At 62.9% G+C, this 25,313-nt stretch overlaps 1 protein-coding gene across 6 annotated transcripts in view; it reads left to right on the top strand.

Moving 5' to 3' along the window:
* Nucleotides 1–25,313, top strand: part of TNS2 (tensin 2) — a 53,529-nt gene that overhangs the window by 15,904 nt on the left and 12,312 nt on the right. For 4 of the 6 annotated variants that reach the window (XM_074935799.1, XM_074935801.1, XM_074935800.1 and 1 more), the window contains 15 exons: nucleotides 8,183–8,294; nucleotides 9,292–9,329; nucleotides 15,197–15,235; nucleotides 19,127–19,165; nucleotides 20,364–20,413; nucleotides 20,672–20,843; nucleotides 21,524–21,574; nucleotides 21,755–21,877; nucleotides 22,093–22,157; nucleotides 22,744–22,827; nucleotides 22,978–23,090; nucleotides 23,728–23,788; nucleotides 23,880–23,955; nucleotides 24,433–24,562; nucleotides 25,029–25,094. In XM_074935799.1, the coding sequence (XP_074791900.1) occupies nucleotides 8,183–8,294; nucleotides 9,292–9,329; nucleotides 15,197–15,235; nucleotides 19,127–19,165; nucleotides 20,364–20,413; nucleotides 20,672–20,843; nucleotides 21,524–21,574; nucleotides 21,755–21,877; nucleotides 22,093–22,157; nucleotides 22,744–22,827; nucleotides 22,978–23,090; nucleotides 23,728–23,788; nucleotides 23,880–23,955; nucleotides 24,433–24,562; nucleotides 25,029–25,094 (1,219 nt within the window). Of the gene's footprint in view, nucleotides 1–2,413; nucleotides 2,571–8,182; nucleotides 8,295–9,291; nucleotides 9,330–10,972; nucleotides 11,129–15,196; nucleotides 15,236–19,126; nucleotides 19,166–20,363; nucleotides 20,414–20,671; nucleotides 20,844–21,523; nucleotides 21,575–21,754; nucleotides 21,878–22,092; nucleotides 22,158–22,743; nucleotides 22,828–22,977; nucleotides 23,091–23,727; nucleotides 23,789–23,879; nucleotides 23,956–24,432; nucleotides 24,563–25,028; nucleotides 25,095–25,313 lie in introns of those variants that run through there. The other 2 variants (XM_074935802.1, XM_074935803.1) reach the window with 2 other exon arrangements.

The raw sequence follows: 25,313 nt of genomic DNA, 5'->3' as shown, positions 1-25,313 counted from the left end.
GGCACTGGGAAGGAAGGGTTAACTAGGCAGGGCCCGGCATTGGCACTGGCTGGCACTGAGAGGGAAGGTTTTACCAGACAGGGCCCAGCACTGGCACCAGCTGGCACTGGGAGGGAAGGGTTAACCATGCAGGGCCCGTCATTGGCACTGGAAGGCACTGGGAGGGAAGGGTTAACCAGGCAGGGCCCGGCATTGGCACTTGTTGGCACTGGGAGGGAAGGTTTCTCCTGGCCCATCCAGTGACTTGTAGAGCTCGAAGTCCCCGTGCTGACCCCTCCAAGCCAAGCGTGGCAAAGGCAAGTGGTCAGGGTGCTTGGGAGGAGCTTGGCAGCTACCACTGACCCTTTGGGTGCGTCTCCGATCCCCTCTGCATGCTGGTGGGTCCAAAGCCAGGGTCTGGGTGCTGCTCCTGGGGCCCAGCCCTGCACATCTCTGGACGATACACAGATCACAACACACCGGCTTCCCCTCTGCCACCTTGTTGGGCGATGCCCATGGCTCTCCCACATCCACCCCGTCTGCCTCTCAGAGAATATTTGGGGGGCTGATCTGGAGACAATGTGCCCCCTCCTGGGGCTGCATTTTCTGACCAGCTTCACTGGGGGAACCTCAAGCCTCTTTCCTCCGCCGGCCGTCCCCATCCAGCGGGCCCCTGCGTGAAACGAGTTTGCTGGGTCTCAGCCCAGAGCCTAGCCAGGGGGTGTTGCCAGGCTGCACAGAGGGCTAGCAAGCTGAGCCCATAGCCAGGGTCTGTGCCAGGTTTGCCCCCTTTCCTCCCCCCATGGAGCTGTGCTCGCTTCACTGCTGTGATTCCCCATGCCAGCTGGATTCCAGCACGCTTGGGCAGGCTAGCCTCAGGCCCCGCTTTTGCTGTGTAGACAGACCCACCGTTTATACCCTCCCAGCCTGGGTGCTTTGGGGATTATAAAACACTCTCACGAGCAGTTCCGGCACCAGCGTGGGCGACTGCGATCGGGTGATGGTGGCGCGGGCACCGTGGGATGGGAATTATAGGGACATTCTCGGGCTTGCCAGAGGCCGTGGCTGAGGCTTGGTGCACACAGAGGGTTTTACCAACCCGGTAATTTTCGTGGAATTGGTTTCCAAACGAGAAGCGAGATCCTCGGATTCCGGGCAAGACGTTCCCAGGTTCCCTCCCTCCTCGGGACCTGACCCCACATGGGAACCAAGAAGTGAAACTGACTATGCTGCTGGGAGGGGAGTGAAACTGATCAGCCTGGTTTTGGGCTCCAGGGCAAAGAGATTGACTGGGAGGGAGGTCTCTCTGGACCATTCAGTTCTGGCCTGATCCGTGGCCCAGGGGAAGAGAGGCTAGTTCTAACATTGATAGTTTGACAGGGCCTATTTTAAGGCCGGGCACCCTCCCTACCCGTTCCCTGCCAGCCATTCTCTGAGCACGGGTGTGTTTCCTGAGCAGGGAACACGGAGCTCAGCTTAAGGGGAACCTCCCATCCCGTGTATATCTAGACTGAAATGCAAGGGCTGGTATCTCTGCTGTGGCCTGGTGTGGGTGCCCGGGGGCATTGGCACCCACTCTTAAGGGGTGCAGCAGGGCATCCCCTGCCCGTCCACCGGACACCAGGAGCAACCAGAGAGGGGCGGCAGGGCAGAGACTGTCTATGGGGCATCAGGAGCAGCCATTCTCTGCCAGCTCCCTAGGGGGGAGGGTGAATCTCTAGAGGGAGGGGGGAACACACACTCCCCCCGCCCCAAGGGTCATAGCATGGCTCCTTTGCCCTTGATCCACCCTTAGGGTGGCACTAACAGGGGCGTTGCCCCGGAGGAGGCGCTGGGCACACCTGGCTATGTGTCTTGTCCCCCCGCCCAGGGCAGGGCGAGGGGGGTACAGCAGGGATGGGCCAGGGAGTGATGCCAGCTTGGGCAAGTGCCTCTCATGTTATAGGGAACCCTCCTCCCACACTGCTCTGCCAGCTGCCCGGCAGGGAGGGCCGAGCCTGTGGAGGCCTGAATCTCCCCTTTCCCGAGTTGAGTGGGGGCTGGATTTGGGTCCTGGCCCCATCCTGTCTCCATCCCTCCCTCTGCATTTCTCCTCCCTCTCTCCCTGCTCACAACACCCCCTCCCAAACCACAGTGAACGGGCCCCGGGCACTGAACTCTGCCCGCAAGTGGGGGCCAGCTGGAGGCATGTGGATGGGATGGGGTATTCCCATGCCCCGGGTGACACCCAGAGGCCTGCAGGCCTGGGGAGGAGGGCCCAGCCGCGGGTATGACCCAGAGATGCTGGTATGCTGCCCAAGGCACGGGCACTCAGCAGGCAGCATCGTGACCCAAGCCAGTGAGTAAACAAGTTCTCCCGCCCGGTTCCTGGACTCGGCTGGGAGCGGGGAAGGGCTGACGGGGGGGGGAGGGAGGGGGCTGACTGTGTCGCAGCTCCCCACGGGCAAGGATTGCGAAAGGCAGCCACAGCTAAGCCAGATCCCTGCTGTATTTCACTGCCAGCCTGGGCAGAGAGCAGCCCGCCCTGAAGGGAAAGGACGCAGGGTGGGACTGCCCTCTGCCCGCCCCCACGCATCTTGAACAGGATGCCGGTAAGCGGTGCTGGTGCGCTGAGGGTCAGCCTGGCTGGGTGGCACTGCCCACGGCCTACGCTGCCCGGGGTCGGGGAGGGAGGCTGGTGGGGCTCAAGGATGGTGGGGGGGCATGGGTGAGGGCTGCGTCATGTGCAGGCCGGCAGGTGTTTCTGATCCTGCCCCACCCAGCGCCCACCGCTGTGCAAAAGGTGTATGAGACACTGCCCGGCTGATGGCACGAGGGGCCGGGCAGCGAGAACGGGGGACGGGCTACTCCAGCTAAGCAACCTGTCTACACAGGTGTCCCTCAGCCCAAGCTAGAGCCGAGCCGGATGCACACCAGCGGTGCCCGTCTAGCGCGCGGCCTGGTTTTGTACCGTGCCCATCCCCGGTGTATCTGAGCCCCTCCGAGCACCTGTCTGGAGCCAGAGGCTTGGCTGGGCGCTCTCTGTTGGGTACCTGCCTGGGGGTGACTGACGGGTCCTGTGCCATGCATGCAGCTCACAGTGAGGAGGGGGCTTATTAGCACAGAGGGGTTTACCCCCCACCGCTCCCCCCCACCACCATCTCACTGGGCCCTGCCTGCTTTCTCCACATCTCGCTGGCCCATGGCCCTTGCCCCACCCCCATCTCACTGGGCCCACCCCCGATCCTGCCCTTTAAGAAAGATCCTTGTTTTCGCACCGGGCAACAAAGCTGGCGATTCATGGCTATTTATAGCGCGGGCGGCCATGCCCCAGCCGGCGTGAATGGCCCATTCAGCAGGGTTTATACAGTTGCAGGCAAAGGGCGGCATTCAGTCACCCCTTCCCTTCCCTTCCCTTCCTCCCCAGGGACGAACTACATGTCCCAGGAGCCTCCTGCCCTGCTGGGGTACCGGGGGGGGCAGGGGGTGGAGGCTGCCTGGTTGATTTCAGGCGTCATTAACCAGATCGGGGGGAAACCTGGCTGGAACCAGTTGGGCGTGGCTCCTGCCAGCCTGGGCAGCCGGTGCCAGTGGCCCGGGACGGCGGCTGCAGTTCCCATGTCCCCGGCTCAGTGAGCATGGCCACTGGATTGGGTGGCTTGGCTACCGGGGTGCAGCGGGGTAGTTGGCTCCAGTGTCCGCTGAGTGGTGTGAGAGAAGAGAAAAATGGGGGGGGGGAGCTTTGGGGGCATCCCGTGTCTGTCCTGAACTGGTGGCCACCTCCAGGGCTGGGTTAAAGGTGGGGTGAGGGTCTGAGACCCCTCCCACACCGCCCCATCACCTTCATACACAAAACCCAAAGGGGAGCATGGCCAGACCATGCAATGGGGCGGGGGGGAGACAGGGCTCTGGAAGCAGCAATAAACAGCCCCTGCCCTTAGGGGGCAGCACTGGGGCACTGGCAGGGCTGTGGCCGTCCCAGTGTTGAGTGCTTTCAGGGCTAACCCCAACAAGGCCAGTTAACTCGGCCTGCCTTCTGAACCCACCCACCCCCTGCTGCAAAGGTGGGGGTGTCGCTGCTGTTACTGCAGCAGGCCCTGAGAACTAGGGCCCCGTCGCGCCAGGCGCTGTACGTATGTACATAAATCAAGGCCGTCCTGCTCCCAAAAAGCTCTTGGGCCAAACAGACCAAGGGTGGGAAGGGAAACTGAGGCACGGAGTGGGGAAGGGACTTGCCCAAGGTAGAGCTGGGGGTAGAACCCAGGCGTCCTGGTTCTCAGTCTAGCACTAGCAGAAAGGATTCCTAGCCCTGTGCCTGTCCCACTAGGCTGCAGCCTGCTCGTTCGCTGGGCACGGTGGTGGGCTCAGGCCAGTGGAATTTGGCCCTGTGTAACTGAGCCCGCCCCAGCAGCGGGCCGGTGCGTGGGGGCAGGGAAGGAGGCTCTGCGGGGAATCCATGGCATTTCATGTGCCCCCCCGGCCGCATGGCTGGAATCTGGCCCCTCGAGAGGCTGCGTTTCCGGCCGGCCAGCTGTTGCGTTTCTGGCTAATTGGTGCTGCGCTGTGGGGCTGGGAAGCCAGGAGGGGGATGGGGGTCAGCGAGGAACCCGCGGTGTGGGGGAGGCGGTTGGGAAAGGCCCCCCACCCCCGCAGCTTGCAGGACATATTTCCCGCCCCTCTCATGATGACCTCTGTGCAGAGCTGACACAGTCACTGGCGCTCGGGTTGAGGGGGCTGGGAGAGTGAAATCTGGCAGTAGTGCCCCAGGGCGTAGGGCCTGCTGTGCCTGGGGACTGGGGCATGGAGTGGGCTGTAGAGACCGAGCACCCTCTGCAGGTGGGTGTCCAGTGGCCTGTCGCTCTCTCCTTTAAGGCTCCTCCAGAAAGACAGCATGATCTAGTGGTTGAAGCACTGACCTAGCGCTCAAGAGACCTGGTTTCTCTCCCTGGGCCCGTCACTGCCCTGCTGGGTGACCCTGGGCAAGTCATTTCCTTGCTCTGTGCCTCAGTTTCCCCTCTCACCCCTTTGTCTATTAAGGTTGGAGAGCTGTTTCCCTATGTGTCTCTATAGCACCCGGCACAGTGCAGCCCTGATCTCAGCTGCGGTCTGTGCAGCGCCTGACAGAAACAATGGGGCCCTGATCTCAGTGGGGTCTGTACAGCGCCTGGCACAAACAATGGGGCCCTGATCTCAGTGGGGTCTGTACAGCGCCTGGCACAAACAATGGGGCCCTGATCTCAGTGGGGTCTGTACAGCGCCTGACACAAACAATGGGGCCCTGATCTCAGTGGGGTCTGTACAGCGCCTGACACAAACAATGGGGCCCTGATCTCAGTGGGGTCTGTACAGCGCCTGGCACAAACAATGGGGCCCTGATCTCAGTGGGGTCTGTACAGCGCCTGACACAAACAATGGGGCCCTGATCTCAGTGGGGTCTGTACAGCGCCTGGCACAAACAGTGGGGCCCTGATCTCAGTGGGGTCTATGCAGCGCCTGACAGAAACAATGGGGCCCTGATCTCAGTGGGGTCTGTACAGCGCATGGCACAAACAATGGGGCCCTGATCTCAGCTGGGGTCTGTGCAGCTCCTGACAGAAACAATGGGGCCCTGATCTCAGTGGGGTCTGTACAGCGCCTGGCACAAACAATGGGGCCCTGATCTCAGTGGGGTCTGTACAGCGCCTGACAGAAACAATGGGGCCCTGATCTGAGTGGGGTCTGTACAGCGCCTGACAGAAACAATGGGGCCCTGATCTCAGTGGGTTCTGTACAGCGCCTGACACAAACAATGGGGCCCTGATCTCAGTGGGGTCTGTACAGCGCCTGACACAAACAATGGGGCCCTGATCTCAGTGGGGTCTGTACAGCGCCTGGCATAAACAATGGGGCCCTGATCTCAGTGGGGTCTGTACAGCGCCTGACACAAACAATGGGGCCCTGATCTCAGTGGGGTCTGTACAGCGCCTGGCACAAACAATGGGGCCCTGATCTCAGTGGGGTCTGTACAGCGCCTGGCACAAACAATGGGGCCCTGATCTCAGTGGGGTCTGTACAGCGCCTGACACAAACAATGGGGCCCTGATCTCAGTGGGGTCTGTACAGCGCCTGACACAAACAATGGGGCCCTGATCTCAGTGGGGTCTGTACAGCGCCTGGCACAAACAATGGGGCCCTGATCTCAGTGGGGTCTGTACAGCGCCTGACACAAACAATGGGGCCCTGATCTCAGTGGGGTCTGTACAGCGCCTGGCACAAACAGTGGGGCCCTGATCTCAGTGGGGTCTATGCAGCGCCTGACAGAAACAATGGGGCCCTGATCTCAGTGGGGTCTGTACAGCGCATGGCACAAACAATGGGGCCCTGATCTCAGCTGGGGTCTGTGCAGCTCCTGACAGAAACAATGGGGCCCTGATCTCAGTGGGGTCTGTACAGCGCCTGGCACAAACAATGGGGCCCTGATCTCAGTGGGGTCTGTACAGCGCCTGACAGAAACAATGGGGCCCTGATCTGAGTGGGGTCTGTACAGCGCCTGACAGAAACAATGGGGCCCTGATCTCAGTGGGTTCTGTACAGCACCTGACACAAACAATGGGGCCCTGATCTCAGTGGAGTCTGTACAGCACCTGACACAAAGGTATCCTAATCTCAGCTGGGGTCTGTGCAGCACCTGACATAATGAGGCCCTGATCCTGGCTGGGGACACCAGGCGCTTCCGTAATCCAAATCCCACTGTAGCAATAAGTAGTGGCGAGTGGTGTGGTGGCTCTGCTGGCTACCTGCTGTGAAAGAAGCCCCCCCCGTCAATGCGGCTGACACGTGAGGCCATTATCCATGGTGCCATAGGCCCCGATGCTGGCCCCGGTGCGATTGTGGTGCCATGCGGGGCTCAAGGCATTGTAGCTGTGGGTGCTACACCTGGCACTGTATCCGGCTGTGCCGGACGTGGCGCTGTGCCCACGAGTGGGGCTGTATCCTGGGCTCTCTGGGCACTGTTGCTATAGGTGGCTCCGTACCCACGGGCGCTAGATGTGGCTCCGTACCCACGGGCTCTAGACATGGCTCTGTACCCACGGGCGCTAGACGTGGCTCCGTACCCACGGGCGCTAGATGTGGCTCTGTACCCACAGGTGCTAGACGTGGCTCCGTACACAGGGGCACTCCGCATGGCTCTGTACCCACAGTCGCTAGACGTGGCTCCGTACACACGGGCGCTAGATGTGGCTCTGTACCCACGGGCTCTAGACATGGCTCTGTACCCACGGGCGCTAGACGTGGCTCCGTACCCACGGGCGCTAGATGTGGCTCTGTACCCACAGGCGCTAGACGTGGCTCCGTACACAGGGGCACTCCGCATGGCTCTGTACCCACAGGTGCTAGACGTGGCTCCGTACACACGGGCGCTCCGCATGGCTCTGTACCCATGGGCGCTAGACGTGGCTCCGTACCCACGGGCGCTAGATGTGGCTCTGTACCCACGGGCGCTAGACGTGGCTCCGTACCCACGGGCGCTAGATGTGGCTCTGTACCCACAGGCGCTAGACGTGGCTCCGTACACAGGGGCACTCCGCATGGCTCTGTACCCACAGGCGCTAGACGTGGCTCCGTACACACGGGCGCTCCGCATGGCTCTGTACCCATGGGCGCTAGACGTGGCTCCGTACCCACGGGCGCTAGATGTGGCTCTGTACCCACAGGCACTAGACGTGGCTCCGTACACATGGGCACTCCGCATGGCTCTGTACCCACGGGTGCTAGACGTGGCTCCGTACACATGGGCACTAGACGTGGCTCTGTACCCACGGGTGCTATGCATGGCTCCATACCCACAGGCGCTATGCCTGGCTCTGTACCCATGGGCACTATGCCTGGTACTCTGTATCCACAAGTGCTAGACGTGGCTCCGTACCCACAGGCGCGGGACATGGCTCTGTACCCACGGGCACTATGCCTGGCTCCGTACCCATGGGCGCTAGACATGGCTCTGTACCCAGAGGTGCGCCGTGTGGCTCCATACCCATGGGCGCTATGCCTGGCTCCGTACCCATGGGCGCTCCGCATAGCTCTGTACCCACAGGCGCTAGACGTAGCTCTGTACTCACGGGCACTAGATGTGGCTCCGTACCCAAGGGCGCTAGACGTGGCTCCGTACCCACGGGCGCTACACACTGCTCTCCCATTCTTTAGAGACCCCTGTACCAAATCTGCCCTGTGTTTGCCTCCGTAGCCAGAAAAGGTGCCCGAGCCCCACAGCTTCAAGGAGAAGGCCTTTAAGAAGAAGAAGAGAGCGTGTGTGGTGTGTAAGGAATCCATCGAGGCGCTGGGCCTCGTCTGCCAAGGTACCAGCCCCCACCACCTTTACCCTCCTCAAAGCCGGGGCGGGGGCGGGGGCGGGTGGTCCAAGAGATCCCAGCCTGGCAACCCACAGCCTCAGCAGCACAGTACCCAGGGCACTAGCGCCAGGACTCGCACTCCCAGCCCCTGTGCTCACCAGGAGCCAGGCCCCAGCGCATGAGCACCAGGACTCACACTCCCAGCCCCCGTGCACACTGGGAGCCAGGCCCCAGCGCATGGGCACCAGGACTCACACTCCCAGCCCCCGTGCACACTGGGAGCCAGGCCCCAGTGCATGAGCACCAGGATTCACACTCCCAGCCCCCGTGCACACTGGGAGCCAGGCCTCAGTGCATGAGCACCAGGATTCACACTCCCAGCCCCCGTGCACACTGGGAGCCAGGCCCCAGTGCACGAGCACCAGGATTCACACTCCCAGTCCCCATGCACACTGGGAGCCAGGCCCCTGTGCACAAGCACCAGGATTCACACTCCCAGCCCCCGTGCACACTGGGAGCCAGGCCTCAGTGCATGAGCACCAGGATTCACACTCCCAGCCCCCGTGCACACTGGGAGCCAGGCCCCAGTGCACGAGCACCAGGACTCACACTCCCAGCCCCCGTGCACACTGGGAGCCAGGCCCCAGTGCACGAGCACCAGGATTCACACTCCCAGCCCCCATGCACACTGGGAGCCAGGCCCCTGTGCACAAGCACCAGGACTCACACTCCCAGCCCCTGTGCTCACCGGGAGCCAGGCCCCAGCGCACGAGCACCAGGATTCACACTCCCAGCCCCCGTGCACACTAGGAACCAGGCCCCAGTGTATGAGCACCAGGACTCACGCTCCCAGCCCCCGTGCACACTGGGAGCCAGGCCCCAGTGCATGAGCACCAGGATTCACACTCCCAGCCCCTGGGCTCACCAGGAGCCAGGCTGCAGCACACTAACCCTGGGCTGCACAGGGATCTCCCCTTCACACCCCCTTTTCTCTCCCCTACAGCCTGCAAGATCGCCAGCCACAAGAAATGCGAAGCGAAGGTAGGCGAAGGCGTGATGCCGAATCGGGGGGTGGGGGGAGATGGCTGGAGCCCAGCCTTTGGGACCATGTCCCTTCCTGGCCATGTGTGATGGGCAAACCCAGCTGATGGGCGCCCAGTGCAGCAGGCAGGGGTGTCTGTCCATAGAGGGCTGGGGCCCCACTTACCCAGGTTCAGCTATCCCAATTCCACCCTGCACAGTCCAGCTTGGAGCACTCCCGCCCCTCTAGCTCCCAGGCCGTGCTCGGCGGGTGCTGGGGGCCCAGCGAGGGACCCCACCATGGCTGCAGCCAGAGGAGATGCGTGCCAGCCTTGGGGACGGTGGTCATGCCCATCGCCAGCTCTCAGGGATGGGCAGGGTTGCTCACCCCCGTGGGGCAGGAGGAGGATGGGGACCAGCCCGCCAGAGGGCAGGAAGAGGCTCCTGGCGGCAGGGAGATGGGGGAGCTCGGCTGGCTGTGGGTGGCAGCTGCAGGACTGCAGGAACAGGTCACTGCGGCCCCACAGAGCCAGGGGTTTAGGGGAGGGAGGGATGAAACACAGCCTCAGTGACCCGGGCTTCAGCCCTGTTTACTGGGAGATCCAGGCCCTTATCCAGGCCAGCACAGAGCAAGATAAGAGCCGAAGGGAGCCCGTTTGAAGAGCAGCAGGAACATGGGGCCGTGGGAAATGTGCTGAGCCGAGGGAGGGAAGAGTGGGGGGCTGGCAGCGTGGCCGAGCAAACATTCCCCGGGGCTCTGGCATGAGATGTGGAGTCCTTTCCTCTCTGAGAGACGGACTGCGGCTGCTAATGCCAGAGCGGGTTTCTGGGGCTTTGTGGGAGCTGCGCTGGGAAAACTCAGATTTACCGGGGTCCTGGCAGGACATTGCTGTGAGGAAGCTCACAGCGCTGGGGTCCTGGCAGAGCACGGCTGTGAGGAAGTTCACAGTGCTGGAGTCCCGGCAGGGCACTGCTGTGAGGAAGCTCACAGCACCGGGGTCCTGGCAGGGCACTGCTTTAGGGAAGCTCACAGAACTGGGGCCCTGGCAGGGCACTGCTGTGGGGAAGCTCACAGTGCTGGGGTCCCGACAGGGCGCTGCTTTGGGGATTCCCAGTGCTGGGATCCCGGCAGGGCACTGCTGTGGGGATTCCCAGCGCTGGGATCCCAGCAGGGCACTGCTGTGGGGAAGCTCACAGAGCTGGGATCCCAGCAGGGCACTGCTGTGGGGAAGCTCACAGCGCTGGAAGACTGCTCCGAGCTTTACTCTCATCCCCTCCTAACACACTTGGCTTGAGACCCAGTGCCAGGGACAGTTCCTCATGGCCCAGCACTAGGCACAGTCCGGGCTTTGAGCCCTCTCGGCCGGATGCAGGTGGCCCCATGCTGAGCCCCACGGCTACCTGCAGCCCTCGGAGCTGGCTCACTGTGCCGGAGCCCCCGAAGTTGGCGTCTCTGGCCCTTTAAGCCTTGGTTGTGTAATTATGGTTGCGCAGAGCAGGGAGTTTTTCTTGGCCCCGGGCCAGCGTCTGCAGCTGGAGGCTGCTGGTTCTCCTCCGGGATTTTCCGGGGCTCTTTGCTCGGTGCAGACCCCTCCGTCCGTCCATCCATCCAAGGAGCGGAGGGCTGCGCGGGAGTCAGATGAGGGGAAGGCGGGGGGCGAAGGGAGAAGTGGCTGAGCGAGGGAGGAGAGGATAGAGGGAGCGGAGAAGATCCTGCACCGGAGGGAGAATTGGGGGGCTCCCCCCCATGCGGGGAACAGCTGGATGGAGAAACCCGGCATCCTAAAGACGAGCACCACCCTGCCTTGCTGACCCCCCAGGTAAAGCTCCATTGTTGACAGCAAGGGAGACCTGTGGGCGAGGCCGGGACAGGACAGGATGCCCCTCTGATCGGCCCTCTCCGCCCCCTCCACCAGGGGGCAGCCTAGGGCAGAGCTAAGAGAACTCCAGGCCAGCCGAGGATGGGGATGGGCTTGGACCGATGCTCAGTGTCGGGGAGGGGGCTGAGTCGGGGTGAGCTGTGGGGGTAGCAGGGGGCATGGGAGGGTGATTGGAAAAGGGGGGAGACCAGCCACAGTGCTCGAATAGCAGCTGGCAGGAGGTCCCAGGGGGTCCGGAGCCTGCTACTGGGAAGGGTGGGCAGGACTGGGCACCATGCCCCAGCAAGTACCCTGCCCAGAGGTGCTATCAGGGTCCCTTAGAGGTGATGTTACCCTGAGATGAAACCTTGCGAGAGGGAGGTTTATAGATCAAGGCATCATCCAGTGTTTAGAGGACTGACAACAGGACTCCTATGTTCCTTGCTCTGAGAGGGAGTGGGGTCTAGTGGTTAGATTAAGGGGGCTGGGGCCCAGGACTCCTGGGTTCTATCCCAAGCTCTGGGAGGGAGTGTACTCTAATGGTTGGAGAAGGGGGGGCAGGGAATAGGGAGCCCAGACTCCTGGGTTCCGTCACTCGCTCTGTTACCGACACAGCATGACTGTGCGCAAGTACCTTCCCCGCTCTGTGCCTCAGTTTCCCCACCTACAAGATGACTTTTGGGGAGCAGGGGTGACGTGTGGTGGTTGGTAGAAGCAACATGCTCTTCAAACACTGATCCTGTTCGTGGAAAGCAGCCCCAAGCGGGGGCAGCGATGGGGGGGACCCCTTTCCACATGGCCCCTGTAGCTTTCAAGCCCATTTGCCTCTCTCCCAGAGTTTCTGGTCACGGTGCTTTTCCCACATCCCAGCCCCCTCTCCGTCCCGCAGGCCGAGCCAGATCTTTTCCCAGGCTGAAGCTGAGAGGCAGAGCGGGGAGAGGGGGCAGGAAGTTTGCGCTGGGGATGATTTGTGCGACACACTTTGCTCTGGACAGCAAATGTTGATCAGACAGAAACTGCGGGAGGGGAGGGGAGGGGAGTTAACAGGCCAGGAGATGTGGGAGAGGCTTGCAGAAGGGATGCAAGGTGGCTAGCAAGAGCTGCGGAGGAGATGGCTCTTGCACCAAGGTGGGACGCCCACCAATTGCCTAGCCAGGAGGAGGAAGAAGGGAGAGGAAAGGAAATCGGATATGTGAGGGGCTCCTGGGGTGGGATGGGGATTGCAGACCAGGGCTGGGGGCGAATCAGTGAGAGATTTGGGGGGCAGTGGGAAGCACAGGCCGGCGGGGGGGTGTCAAATCAGTGTGGGATTTGGAGGGTGGTGATGGGGAGCACAGGGTGGAGGGGTCAGATCAATGTGTGACTCGGGGAGATGGGGAGCGCAGGCCAGGGGTGGGGTGTCTGATCAGTGCGGGGCTCAGGGATGGGGAGTGTAGGCCAGGAGAGGGGTCTGATCAATGGGAGGCTTGGGGGGAGTGCAGTCCAGAGGGTCAGCTCAGTGAGGGGCTCGGGCAGGGGGATGGCAGGCTGCTCTGAGGGGCTGGAGGGATTTCAGAGCCTGGAGGATGGGGAGAGCTGTTGCAGGGGGTGGGGGAATGTGGTCTCATTTCTCCTTATGCAAGAGGCAACCTATAGCCTTTCTCCCCCACCTCCATGGCTCTGGGGGGAGCGTATAGACCCAGCCCGGGGTGGGCAGGAGGGAGGAAGTACCTGCCCACTCAGCCCCACAGCTGCACGGGGAGCGCGAGCCACAGGGTGGCACTCAGTTCAATCCCTCAGCTGGCTCGTTAAAAGGCCCATCTAATTTTATGACCATTGTTAACAGAGATTTATGGCCCCTGGCTGATTCAGTCTCATTCTCCAGGGTGCGGGGAGGTCAGGAAGGAATCCCCTCTGCACGGTGCGCAGGTGTTTTATGGGGCTGGGGGGCAAGCAGTGACACATCTGGTGTTGGCCACAGGACGTTGCCCCAGGGAGACCCTGGCTTGGCAGAACCCACCTGCCTAATTCTACCTTCCCTGCCTGGCAGGACCTCTGCGTGCCCTGTAATTAGGGGCTTGTTGTTACTCGGTGTTGGCATGCGGGGCTGTGGCGCTGCCAAGGCTGGGATGCTTGGGGCTCTGCCCGGCCCCGGTCCCACTAGCTAGCACCCAGCCAGCCGTGGCTTGTCCTCTCCCTGCGCCAGGGCCGGCCCCTCCCTTGGCTGATGTGCACCCGGCTGGCATGGGGAGCGAGAGGGGGAGGTCTGGGGGTCTGGCTGCAAACCCAGGGGGGCAGGGTTCAGACTGTAGCCATGCTCTGTCTCCCAGAGGGTGAGGGGCAGAGGTGCGGGGATGGAGCTTGCGGGTCCCCGTTCGGCTCCCTTTAGGTTCTTACAGTGCGTCCCTGCCACTGCAAAGACGCCCCGGATCTGGTTCTTGGCCCGCGCTCCCCATCCCATCTCTCCCTCCCGAGCCCGTCATTGATCCAACATGTGCCCCCCAGCCCGTGTCCCCATCCCACCTCCTCCCGATCCCCTCTGTGATCCAACATGCCCTGCCCCGGCCTGCGTGCCCCATCCCACCTCCCCACAATCTCCTGATAGCACCCCTGGCCTGCACTCCCCACGCCACCTCCCCCCGAGTCCCACACTGATCCAACCCCCTCTCCCCCGGGGTTGTCTCCCCACCTCCTCCTCCACCAGTTCCCAACCCAACCCTGAGCTCTGGCAAGGAGCCCCGTGTCTGGCCAGCTCCCAGGACGGTGCCCAGGGTGTCAAGGTGGCTTGGACAGAGACGTGCCAGGAGGCAGGGCAGGCGGGGAGGGAGGGGTGGCATGACACGGCCTGGATGGATTGCCAGGCCCTGCTCCCCAAGCCAGGCCTGCTCGTGCCCCACAGCCCTTGGATACTCAGCACCGCCCCTGGCTGTAAGGACCACGTGAGCGTGATAAAGATCTCCGGCGCTTCCCGTTTCCTGGCTGCCAGGAGATAAATAAACTCTCCTGGATGCTAGAAGGGCTCGGGGCGTGGAGCTGGGCCATGGGGGAGCCAGGCAGGAGGGAGTGGGCGAAGGGCAGAGAGGTTTGGGCATGCAGGAGCTGACTCCGGCGGGGGCAGGCTGGCACTGGGGGGGCAGTGGAGGGGAGGGGTGTACAGTGCAGGGCGGACGCTCAAGCACGGGCTTGGGAACACGGAGGCCACAAGCCCAGGACCCGCAGCCCCCGGCTTAGTGTGGGGGGCAGACGTACCCATTGCAGGACACGCAGGTTCTTCTGTAGCTGCTCCTCGCCCCACACAGGGCTAGGGCGGAGGGCGGGGGGGCGGAATTGTACTCCCCTTAATACCGCGGAGAGACCAGCTCTGCCCCCAAGACCCCGGCACAGACCCCCCGCCCCCCAGCCACCCACTGCTGCACTGAGTTTAGCGGCCTCGGCTCGTCCCTGAGTCAAAGCCACCGAGGCATTATGGGAAAGGCAACCTTGGCACAGCCAGGTGCCCCCTGAGGTGGGGGGGTGGGGCAGGGGAGGGCTCACCAGCCCCCTCCGAGCCCGTTTCCTTCTCTCTGGCCGGAGCCAGGCAGTGGGGGCGGGGTGGGGCCGGGGGCAGGTGAGGTAGGGTCCGGGCTGAATGGGCTCCCTGTGCACCCCCAGCCCGGGGTGGGGCGCACCCTGTTTATGTTTCTCTATATATAGCCTCCCCCCACCCCACCCCCACCCGGCGATTCCGGCCTCACCGCCTCCCAGGCCCTGCCATGAATCGCGGCCTCTGTGTATGCCCGAGCTGGAAAGGGCTGGCCGGGGCCAAGAAAAACACCCCTGCCCCACGGCCAAGGGGGGTCCAGCCCCCTCGCTGCACAGAGCCCACCTCACGGGCCAGCCACAGTCTCCTCCCCCTCCCCCCCCGCCCCCAACCCAGGGGAGGAGACGTCCCGTCTGGAGGGGGGATGGAAGAAGCATCCTGGTGGCTGCCACGGCACTGATTTGCAGGAGACGCTGCCCAGCCGGGGTCCCCGCACCGCCCTGACCCCCAACTCTGGCTTCTTGTTTCAGGTGGCGTCATCCTGCCAGCCCCTTCCCCCGCCTGAATTGGTAAGTGCCAAGATCGGTCTGTCCCCATTGGCACCCCTCCGGCAATCTGTCACTGAGCCACCGGCTGCTAGAATGGGTAGGGGTGGGGGAGACGGGCGGTTTCCATGTGCCGGCCCCGGCAGCCTCCAGCCTTGCTCCCCCTGAGTCCATATCTCCCAGCGCTGGGTCCCTGGTCGATCTCGCCAGAGGCCTGGGTCGGGGCGTGGGTGGGAGACGGCTCAGGAAAGTCCCAGAGTGACAGGCCGCCGCGTGGGATGCTCAGAAAAGAGCCCTCGTCCCTTGGCCCCGGTGCCGACCCCGGTGCCGCTCGAGATGCTATCTTTCAGGCCAAAGGGAGAACCAAGCACCTGGTGACTCCTGCTCCTTCCCCTGGAACTTTTTTCGAGAGTGGGAGCCGCCTCCACCTGGTCCTGGCCAAACTCCAACCTGGGTCATTCCAACTGGCCTCCGCTGGATTGGGTAATGCCGGGCTCCGGGCTGGGACACTGGCAGCAGGAATTAAACCTGGGCCTTCAGGATCTAGTGCGTGAGCGAACAGATCCACCTCGCCCAGCTGACCCCGTAGCAGGCTCATCAACCGCTCTGGCCTAGATCCCTCCAGAGGGCACCGGGCTGCTGGAGATGCACAGCGCCACTGGCATGGAATACACTCAGATTCACTTCCTGTCCTAAATGGGATGCAGCGTAGCTGCTAACCAGCGGCCATGTCCCACCCCAGAGCTGGCTGCATTTCAGCACTGGGTGAGCCATTTGCCCTTTCCATTGGGCGCTTCGACTTTCGGGTGCCCAGCTGGAGGCCTGATTTTCAGCAGCTAGAGAGCTCCTGATCGGAGTCCGTAGCGAGGCCGGGTAAATTCCAGGGGGTTCTTCTAAACCAGTGGGAAGTGGTGCAGATACCCATGTTGCGAGTGAGCCTGGGAGTCGGGTGGCATCCAGGCCTCAATGCCAGGGTATATCCTGGTGTGAAAAGCTGGGATAACCCCACCAGATGAAGCGTTTCCTGGTGGCCGGCCTTATCATAGAATCATAGAATATCAGGGTTGGAAGGGACCTCAGGAGGTCATCTAGTCGCACCCCCTGCTCAAAACAGGACCAACCCCAACTAAATCATCCCAGCCAGGGCTTTATCAAGCCTGACCTTAAAAACCTCAAAGGAAGGAGATTCCACCACCTCCCTAGGTAACGCATTCCTGTGCTTCGCCACCCTCCTAGTGAAATAGTTTTTCCTAATATCCAACCTAAACCTCCCCCCACTGCAACTTGAGACCATTACTCCTCGTTCTGTCATCTGCTAACACTGAGAACAGTCTAAATCCATCCTCTTTGGAACCCCCTTTCAGGTAGTTGAAGGCTGCTATCAAATCCCCCCTCACTCTTCTCTTCTGCAGACTAAACAATCCCAGTTCCCTCAGCCTCTCCTCATAAGTCATGTGTTCCAGTCCCCTAGACATCCTGGTCAGAGATAGGGGGTGCAGTGGAGAATAAGTGGGAGCAGGCTCAGGCTCGTGAGTAGGTCACTGGTTCAAAGCTGGGTCAGGACAGCAATGACTATTTGTCACCAGCTGATGGTTGTTTGGTGGCCTTTGCCTTTGGTGTCTCAGTGGGCAAGTGTCCCCTGGCAGGCTGGGTGGGAGGGAATAGAACCCATCTCCAGAGGGAGTAGTCACCCTGTGGCTGCCTGCAGTGCACCCGCGCCCGGGTGCTACACTGGGGTACATCAGCAACGCAGCAGCGTGGAGGAAGCTCGATGCTGCTGTCTCTGCCTGGTGCACAAACAGCTGGTGTGGACGTCAGCCCTGGGACCTGCTGCCTGGTGAGCTCAGTCCTTGGCAGTGAAAAATCGTCCCACTCCGCCCTGTCAGAGAAGTTCCAGATGTATCATCTCCCAGCCAGTGGCTTTGGCAGGAGGGTTCCTCTCTGGCCTGAGACAGGAAAGTCCCCTGGGAAACTCGCCAGGGCCTGATTCTCCATCATGCCACACCTCGGGTTGCCCTTACACCAGGGCATAGTGGGGGCAAATGACACCAGCATGTGAAGGACAGTCAGGTGAGGAGAGTTCTGATGATGTTCAGAGTCATAGGGGACTAAAGTAAGACTCAGAGGGCCTGGGTTCAAATCCCTGCTCTGCCACAGGCTTCAGGTGACCTTGGGAAAATGGCTTTGTCGCTTTGTGCCTCAGTTTCCCCACATATACAACAGGGATAATAGCCCTGCCCTGCCTCATGGGGGTGCCTCACGTGATGTGCTCTGATCCTATGGTGAGGGAGCTCATCTAGGTACCTTATAGCTAGAAGTTGTGGCAGCCCCAGCCCAGAATTTCCGAGCTGCCAGCCCATGGTCCCTGTAGCCTGATGCTCCCAAGGAAGCTGCCAATGCAATACTAACCCCCGCAGGCAGCTTCCTGACCCCCACAGCTGATGTCGGGCCTGGAGCATGGATTCTGACCACACAGATTTGCTTTCTTGATGCAGTCAGGCTGACACATAGTCCATTTGGGAGCCTAGGAGGCCCCTAGATCCAATCTTGGGCGCCTGAATAACTGGCTGGATTTCCACCAACAGCCCCCATGGACCTCAACAGCTTTGCCCTTAATGGCCATGAAACATACGACAATTGCAGCCCGCTAGGCACTCCTCCTCCATGCTTCATCTTCCATGGCCACATCTAAGCTTGGCCACTGTGGGAGACGGGCTACAGGGCTGGATGGACCCTAGATCTCTTCTGGGCCGGATGGACCACGAGTCTCAGTCTCCTCTGGGAGGATGGGCCACTGGTGTCTTCTGGACTGAACGGGCCACCGGTCTGTTCCCCTCGGCTGAGTCCTGCGTTGCCCTCTCCATCCCTGGAGTCAATCTTAGCCCTTTGTGCCCATGGCCAGTGTCAGCATTTGGGTGACTCCAGCACCCCACCCTGCTCTGTGCCCTAGCTCGTGAACAGGAGGCCGAGAAGCTCCTGGAACTAAGAGCCCTCTGGCCAGCGTTAGCTTTCCCCACCTGCTCCCTTTGATCCTGGGAAGAGCAGGTGTATCCTTTCCCAAGGTGATTCGCTGGCAGACCTCCTCAGCCCGATGTCAATTTCACTTCCCCTGCTGCCCACGGGTTGTGCCAGCTGGGCTTCAGGTCACTTGGGAAGGAAACAGGGCCACAATTCAGTTCCCAACAGCTGGGAGCGGGGGTGGGGGAGGGGGAAGGGGGCACCCACTGGCTTCCCCTGAAAAATCTCAGCAGAGAGGCTGAGGAACCCACAGACACTGAACTGGTCCCCAAGGCAGAGCTGGGGCTCGTCCCTCCTTATTACCTGCCTTAGAGGGCTCAGCTGAGATCAGGACCCATTGCACTGGGTGCTGTACATGTGACAGCTGCCTCATTGGCCAACATGGGGAGTGCGCTGTGGAACTAGAAGCATGAGCTGCTAAAGTGCCAAGCTCCAAAGCTGTGAATGACTCAGGGGCTTACATAACAGACAGAAGGCACGCACTATCTAACAAGGAGTTGGAGGGGAAACTGAGGCACGCAGGCTCGCTCCAGGTCACACAGCAGCTCAGGGGCAGAGCTGGGACTAGAAGCGAGGTCTCCGGCGTCACTGGGCCACCTTTGCTAGCAAACAGGGAGTTCCACTTGCTGCAGCTGTCAAAAGAGCACCTCTGACCTCCCTGAACCGCCAGCAAGGCCTCCTGCTGCTTCTTCCCGGTTCCTGACTCCTCCACCCCCAGCTCCGGGCCACATCACGCAATCGGGGGAGGTTTACAAACTCTAGCTGCTGACCTCGGGGCCAGCTGGCTCGGCGCCCAGGCCTGGCGTCTCAGGGAAAGGGCTGATGCGTCGCTATCAATCTCCGTCTCCTCCTGTCAACTCCACTCGCGCTCTCTTTTCCCTTTTCCCCCTACCCCAGAGGAGAAACACTGCTCCGGCCCGGCGCATCGAGCACTTGGTGAGTCCCTGCCTCCATTTATCCAGCCGCCACCCCACCCCAAATCCATGCCCCACTCCTGGCGTAAGCCGCCATGAGACCTTCCCACCGCCCCAGGGGAAATGGGGAGAGATCCCAGCCCCCTCCCCCCAAAGCTTGGGGGATGGCTGGATGCTGGGATTTTTTATTGGGTGGGCTACAGAAATGACCCTTTCCTTGGGAGAAGGCAGATCTGGGAAGCAGCCAGGGGGGTTGCTGACCCATAGCGCCTGGGGAATTCAGCCCGGGGGAGCCCTCTTCCTGCAGGGGTGCATTGCCCCGTGGACTCTGCCCCGTCCATTTCAGTGCAGGGCTGGGGGCAGGCTGGCCTGTGATGGCAGAGGAGTGACGCTGCAGGGGGCATTCTGTGTGATCGGGGGCCAGCCTCCGAAACCCTCCCCTTGAGACGTCCCCGACGCCTGATGCGGGGAGCTTGCGAAGGGATCTGGATTTCCCTTCCAGGACCCTGCATGGTTATTCCCACACCGGCCAGGTGCGGAAGGGAACTGGGCCGTGAGGTACGGGGAGGGGGGTGGATGGGGTGATGGTGGGGAGGGGGTTGTTTGCCCATCTCCGGCCCTGCCCATTCATTAGGCCCTGTGGGGTGTTGCCGTAGGACACATGGGGTTGGGCCAAAGCCCCGTTGTGCCAGCTGGTGGGAGCCCAGTGTGCTGACCTGTCTCATCCACACCCTCTGATGAGGCCCAAAGCCCCCTCCCCCTGCTCTGTTTGCACCCTGGCTGCCCCCAGCAGGTGTCGCTGTGCAGCCTGGGGCAGAAGAGGTGCAGCCGGGGGGCGAGGGGTTAGCCTGCCGGTGCAGATCTTACAAGTTGGGGGAGGCGAGTGGAGAACTCCGCCCGTCCTCTGGGCTGGGAGCCGGGGCCCCCGCCCACAGCCAATTCCATTAGGTCAGCAGGACTCTGGGAACAGAGCGAGGGCAGCTTGGATCCTGGCCTCTGACATCCCCCCGGGGGATCGCGAGTTGCAGGCTGGGCCCGGGCGGGACCTGTCGCAGGCCCTCCCCGCTCTCCCGGGCCGTTCCCACCCTGCTTCCCGTCCCCGCCCCCCCAGCAGCCTGGGCCCGGGGCTGTGGTTCGGTGCCAAGGAGTTGACACGGGGCCACGGGGACCCCAGATTTCCCCACGCTGACCGGCATCCCCCCTCTCCTCTCGTCCCCCAGGGCTCCACCAAATCCCTCCACACCTCGAAGCAACGGAGCACGCTGCCCAGGTGAGTGGGTGAGGCCGGGGAGGGTACGGCTCGTAGCCTGCTCCTTGCCCGCTGCCCCCGCCATGGGAGGGGGGGGTTGGCTCAGACACCGAGTGGGGGGATCCACTGCTGATCTGGGGGTACATCAATGGGGTGCACGAGGTGGGGTAAAACCAGGCACCCTGCTAGTTGGGTGCGATACCCCAGGGAGCTGCCCGCCCTGCAGGGGTGGGGTACCCCCAGGAGCTGGCACACCCCGACACTCACCCCCCACCCCAGGAGCTTCAGCCTGGACCACGTGATGGAGCGCAAGTACGACTTCGACCTGACCTACATCACCGAGCGCATCATCTCCGTCTTCTTCCCCCCTGCCCTGGAGGAGCAGCGCTACCGCGGCAACCTGCGCGAGGTGGCACAGATGCTCAAGTCCAAGCACGAGGATAAGTACACGGTAGGGGACAGGGAAAGGCAGCTGGGGCTAGTGGTTAGAGCAGGGGAGGATGGGAGCCAGGACTCCTGGGTTCTATCCCAGCTCTGGGCGGGGAGTGGGCTCTAGTGGTTAGAGCAGGGGAGGATGGGAGCCAGGACTCCTGGGTTCTATCCCAGCTCTGGGCGGGGAGTGGGCTCTAGTGGTTAGAGCAGGGGAGGATGGGAGCCAGGACTCCTGGGTTCTATCTCCAGCTCTGGGGAGGGGAGTCTAGTGGTTAGCACGTGGGGGACTGGGAGTCAGGTTTCTGCCACGGACTTGTCCTGTGACCCTGAGTGCGTCTCAAGCACCTATATGTGCCTCAGTTTCCCCCCCGCGTGGCTGCACAGGGATAACCATGTCAATCGCCCTGCCCCTGGCGAGGCTGCGAGGTTTCCTCGGTGTTCACGTGGGGTTTGTGCTCCAGCCAGGCCCCGGGGCCCACCCAGGTGGGCGGCAGGGCTGGGGTGCTACAGCCAGGGGAGGGATTTGGGCATTTGTATCTGAGGGGCTGTGTGTTGGAGACTCAGCCCTGGGCGTGGGTCTCACACCAAGGCCCATCAGGGCTGGAGGGTTTGGGGCTGCGGGACGGGGCAGGGCCGGCCGGGGGCCCCTGGGCTACAGTCGCGGTCCCGCAGCCAATGAGCTCGCTCTCTGCCTTGCAGCTTTTCAACCTGTCCGAGAAGCGCCATGATATCAGCAGGCTGAACCCCAAGGTGAGAGGGGAGGGGAACCCCACGTCCTCCGGGAGATCCCTGGGTTCTCCCAGGGAAGGGCACCATTTCCAGGGAGGGGGCAGCGGGACCCCACTCTCTAGCTCTGAACTGGCCCTTCCCAGCTGGCTGTGTTGGGGGTGGGAGGAGGAATCTAACTGCTTGCACCCCAACGTGGCGCAGGTTCAGGATTTCGGCTGGCCGGACATGCACGCGCCCCCCCTGGACAAGATCTGCTCCATCTGCAAAGCCATGGAGACCTGGCTGAACTCGGACCCCCAGCACGTCGTGGTGCTGCATTGCAAGGTGAGGGGGCAGGGTGGAGCTGGGGGGCAGGCGGGGGGCTGGGGAGGGGCACAGCGAGGAATGGGGGGAGGTTGGGGCGGGCAGTGCCCCTGACCCGTGGCGGGGTCATGCTGGTTTGGGGGTTGGGCTGCAGCAGGGACCCCACCCTGCAGGGCCCTGGCAGTGCTGGGGGGGTTGGGGGGGATGCCGGCCCTGACGCTCTCGCTCCGCTGCAGGGGAACAAGGGCAAGACGGGCGTCATCGTGGCCGCCTATATGCACTACAGCAAGATCTCTGCCAGGTACGGAGTGGGGGGGCGGTGATCTTCCCTCCCGGCTGACCCCCCATCCCTTGGCGTGTGCTCCTCCCCTTCCCCTATTTCCAGCCCCGCCCTGGCTGCTTCCCCTTGGCCCAGCCCCACTGCCCCAGGGCAGTTACCTCCCACCCCCAACTGTTCCCCCCAACCCCCAGAGTTGTTCCCCTCCCCACTCCCCCCAGCCTTCCCCCCCGCCCTGACTGTTCCCCCCACCCCCCAGGGCTCTTCCCCTCCCCACTCCCACCCCCTCCACCCAGCCTCCCCCGCCTCCCCACCCTGGCTCTTCCCCCCACCCCCCCTGCCACTCCCACCCAGCCTCCCCCCAAGCCTGGCTGTTCCCCCCACCCCCCAGGGCTCTTCCCCTCCCCACTCCCACCCCCTCCACCAACACCCCCCCCCGGCCCTGGCTGTTCCCCCCACCCCCCAGGGCAGTTCCCCACACCTTTCTTCCTTCCCTCACCCTCCTCTGCTCCCCTCTCTCCCCTCCCCTGGAGCAGAGTCAGGCCCCGAGCCCAGGGGTCGCTCTGGCGGCCGGGGGCTCCCGCGCTGACCCCTGTGCTCTCCCCCGCAGCGCGGACCAGGCCCTCGGCACCCTGACCATGCGGAAGTTCTGCGAGGACAAAGTGGCCGCGTCCCTGCAGCCATCCCAGAAAAGGTGAGGTGGGGGCGAGGGGCGGAGGAGGGGGATGTGGTGACCATTAAGGGACAGGGGAGGGTCCCCACTGGCTGGCCCCTCCCCCCCACCCGCTCCAGTGCGGGGAGGGCCAGGACCCTGGGGCTGAGCTGTCCCCCCTGAACCCCCCAGGTACATCAAGTACTTCAGCGGGCTGCTGTCGGGCACCATCAAGATGAATAGCAACACCCTGTTCCTGCACCACGTCCTCATTCCCGCCATCCCCAGCTTCGAGGCCAGCGGAGGTGAGTGCCACGGGGCACATGCAGACTCCGGCCCCGGGTGCGTGCCGACGCTCCCACGTGCAACAGGTGGGCACCCATGCAGGTGAACCAGCCACCGTGCGCAAAGCAAGCGCACGCACGTGGGTGAGCCTGCCATCATGTGCAAAATGTGCACACTCACACTCGCACGCACAAATGAGTACGCATGTGTGAACCTGCAGACCCGTGCACAATGTGTATGCTTGCGTGCACGCCAACCCAACGGGTGCGTGCAAATGAGCACTCGTCAACTTGCTGATGTGTGCAAAATGGGCACACGTGCACACACACTCGCCCATCGGCATGTGCACGATGGGCACGCTCACACGGGTGCGAATGTGCTGGGGTGTGCAAAACGGGCACACTCACACGCCCAAACCTGCAGGCGTGTGCAAAGTGGGCCCGCGTTGCGTCGCGCACCCCCAGGAGTCCCGGGGCACAGACGCGTGTGAACCAGCTGTTCGGGCCTGCACGCATGGGTGTGGCATTGCACCCTCGCCAGGGAGCTCATGCCCCTGTGTCCTGAGCCAGTTACGAGGGCTCCCTGCCAGACTGGCTCAGCCCTTGCTGAAGCAGCCTGCCCCCTTACCCTCTGCCCCCTCTCCCCCTCCCGCCCTAGGCTACCAGCCCTTCCTGAAGATCTACCAGTCCATGCAGCTCGTCTACACCTCGGGGATCTAGTGAGTATGAGGCACCTGCTGCTTGGGAGCTGCTGGGCCCGTCCCCCAACGCTCTGACCCCAGCCCCGTGTTTCTCTGCCCTCCCTTGCAGCAGCGTCCCGGGCCCCGGCCCCCAGAAGCTGTGTGTCACCCTGGAGCCAGCCCTGCTGCTGAAAGGGGACGTGATGGTGAGTACGGCCAGCTCCAGGAAGGGGGGGGGGGCTCTGCCGGGTAAGGAGTGGGCGCAAAGTCCAGAGCCCACCCCCACCCCCACCAGCTCTGAGCCCGGCAGGGAAGCAGGCTGCTAGCAACCGAGCAGGAGGAACCGGGGGGCTGAGGCTCGGTTGCCTGCCAGGCAGCTCTGCGAGGCAGGCAGCAGGTGTGAGCATGGGGCTGTGCACACCCAGGATGGGGGGGGGTGCCAGTGTGCACAGATGGGGGGTGAGTGTGCCCCTGTGTGTGTGTGCGAGCGTGGGGGTGTCAGCGTGCACAATGGGTGTGTACGAGTGTGCCTCTGTTTGCACATGGGGCGATCCACGTGTGGGTGCGTGCACAGACCTGGGTGTGCATGGGGGGCTGTGGGCGTGTCCGTGGGTTTGCATGTGCCTGGGGGGGGGCTGGGGGCCCCCACGGCAGGGCTGATTCCACCCCCCCACCCCCCCCAGGTGAAGTGCTACCACAAGCAGACCTGCAGCTCTGACCGGGACGTGGTTTTCCGCATCCAATTCCACACGTGCACCATCCACGGCACCCAGCTCTGGTTCGGGAAGGATGAGCTGGACGAGGCCTGGCAAGGTGAGCAGGGCAGGGGGTGGCACCACGGGCAGGCTCCAAACAGGGCATCAGCATGCAGCTTAGAACCCTCTACGCACCTCGTGGCAGTGACCTGTCCTGCCCCAGTACCTGGGACCCCTCTGCTCCCCCTGGCCCCCCATACCCAGGAACCTCTGCTCCCCTTGGCCCCTCATACCCAGGAACCTCTGCTCTCCTTGGCCCCCTCGTACCTGGGACCCCTGTGCTTCCCCTGCCCCCTCGTACCCGGGACCCCGGGATCCCCCGTGCCCCCTTGTACCTAGGACCCCTCTTCTCCCCCTGCCCCCTCATACCCAGGACCCCTGGCTCCCTTTTGCCCCCTCGTGCCTGGGACCGCTCTGCTCCCCCTGCCCCCTCATGCCTGGGACCTCCCACCCCCTCCTCCCTGCCCCCTCAGCCAAAAGCTCCTCTGTTCACTGTGTGCTACGCTCTCCTTTCCTCTCCCCAGATGAGCGCTTCCCCTTCGAAGCCAGCGTGGAGTTCGTCTTCTCTTCCGGCCCTGAGAAGATGAAAGGTGAGGGGCTGGCAGGCGGGGAGGGGGGAAAGTTCCCCCCCACAGTTGTAGCACCCCCTAAGCCTCCCCCACCCTGCTGCGCTGAGCCAAGCTCGCCCAGGAATCCCCTGCCCCCGGGGCCAAGCCGGTAGGACACCCCTCCCCCACAGCGAGCCAGGATTGACACCTCCAAGCCAGAAGTCCCATTGCCCTGGGCCGGGCTGGGAGGACCCCCCGAGC

The sequence above is a fragment of the Natator depressus genome, chromosome 20, assembly GCF_965152275.1.
Source record: "Natator depressus isolate rNatDep1 chromosome 20, rNatDep2.hap1, whole genome shotgun sequence".
Classification (NCBI taxonomy): Eukaryota; Metazoa; Chordata; order Testudines; family Cheloniidae; genus Natator; species Natator depressus.
Note: the sequence above shows the minus strand (reverse complement) of the source record. Positions and strands in the feature narration are given on the sequence as shown.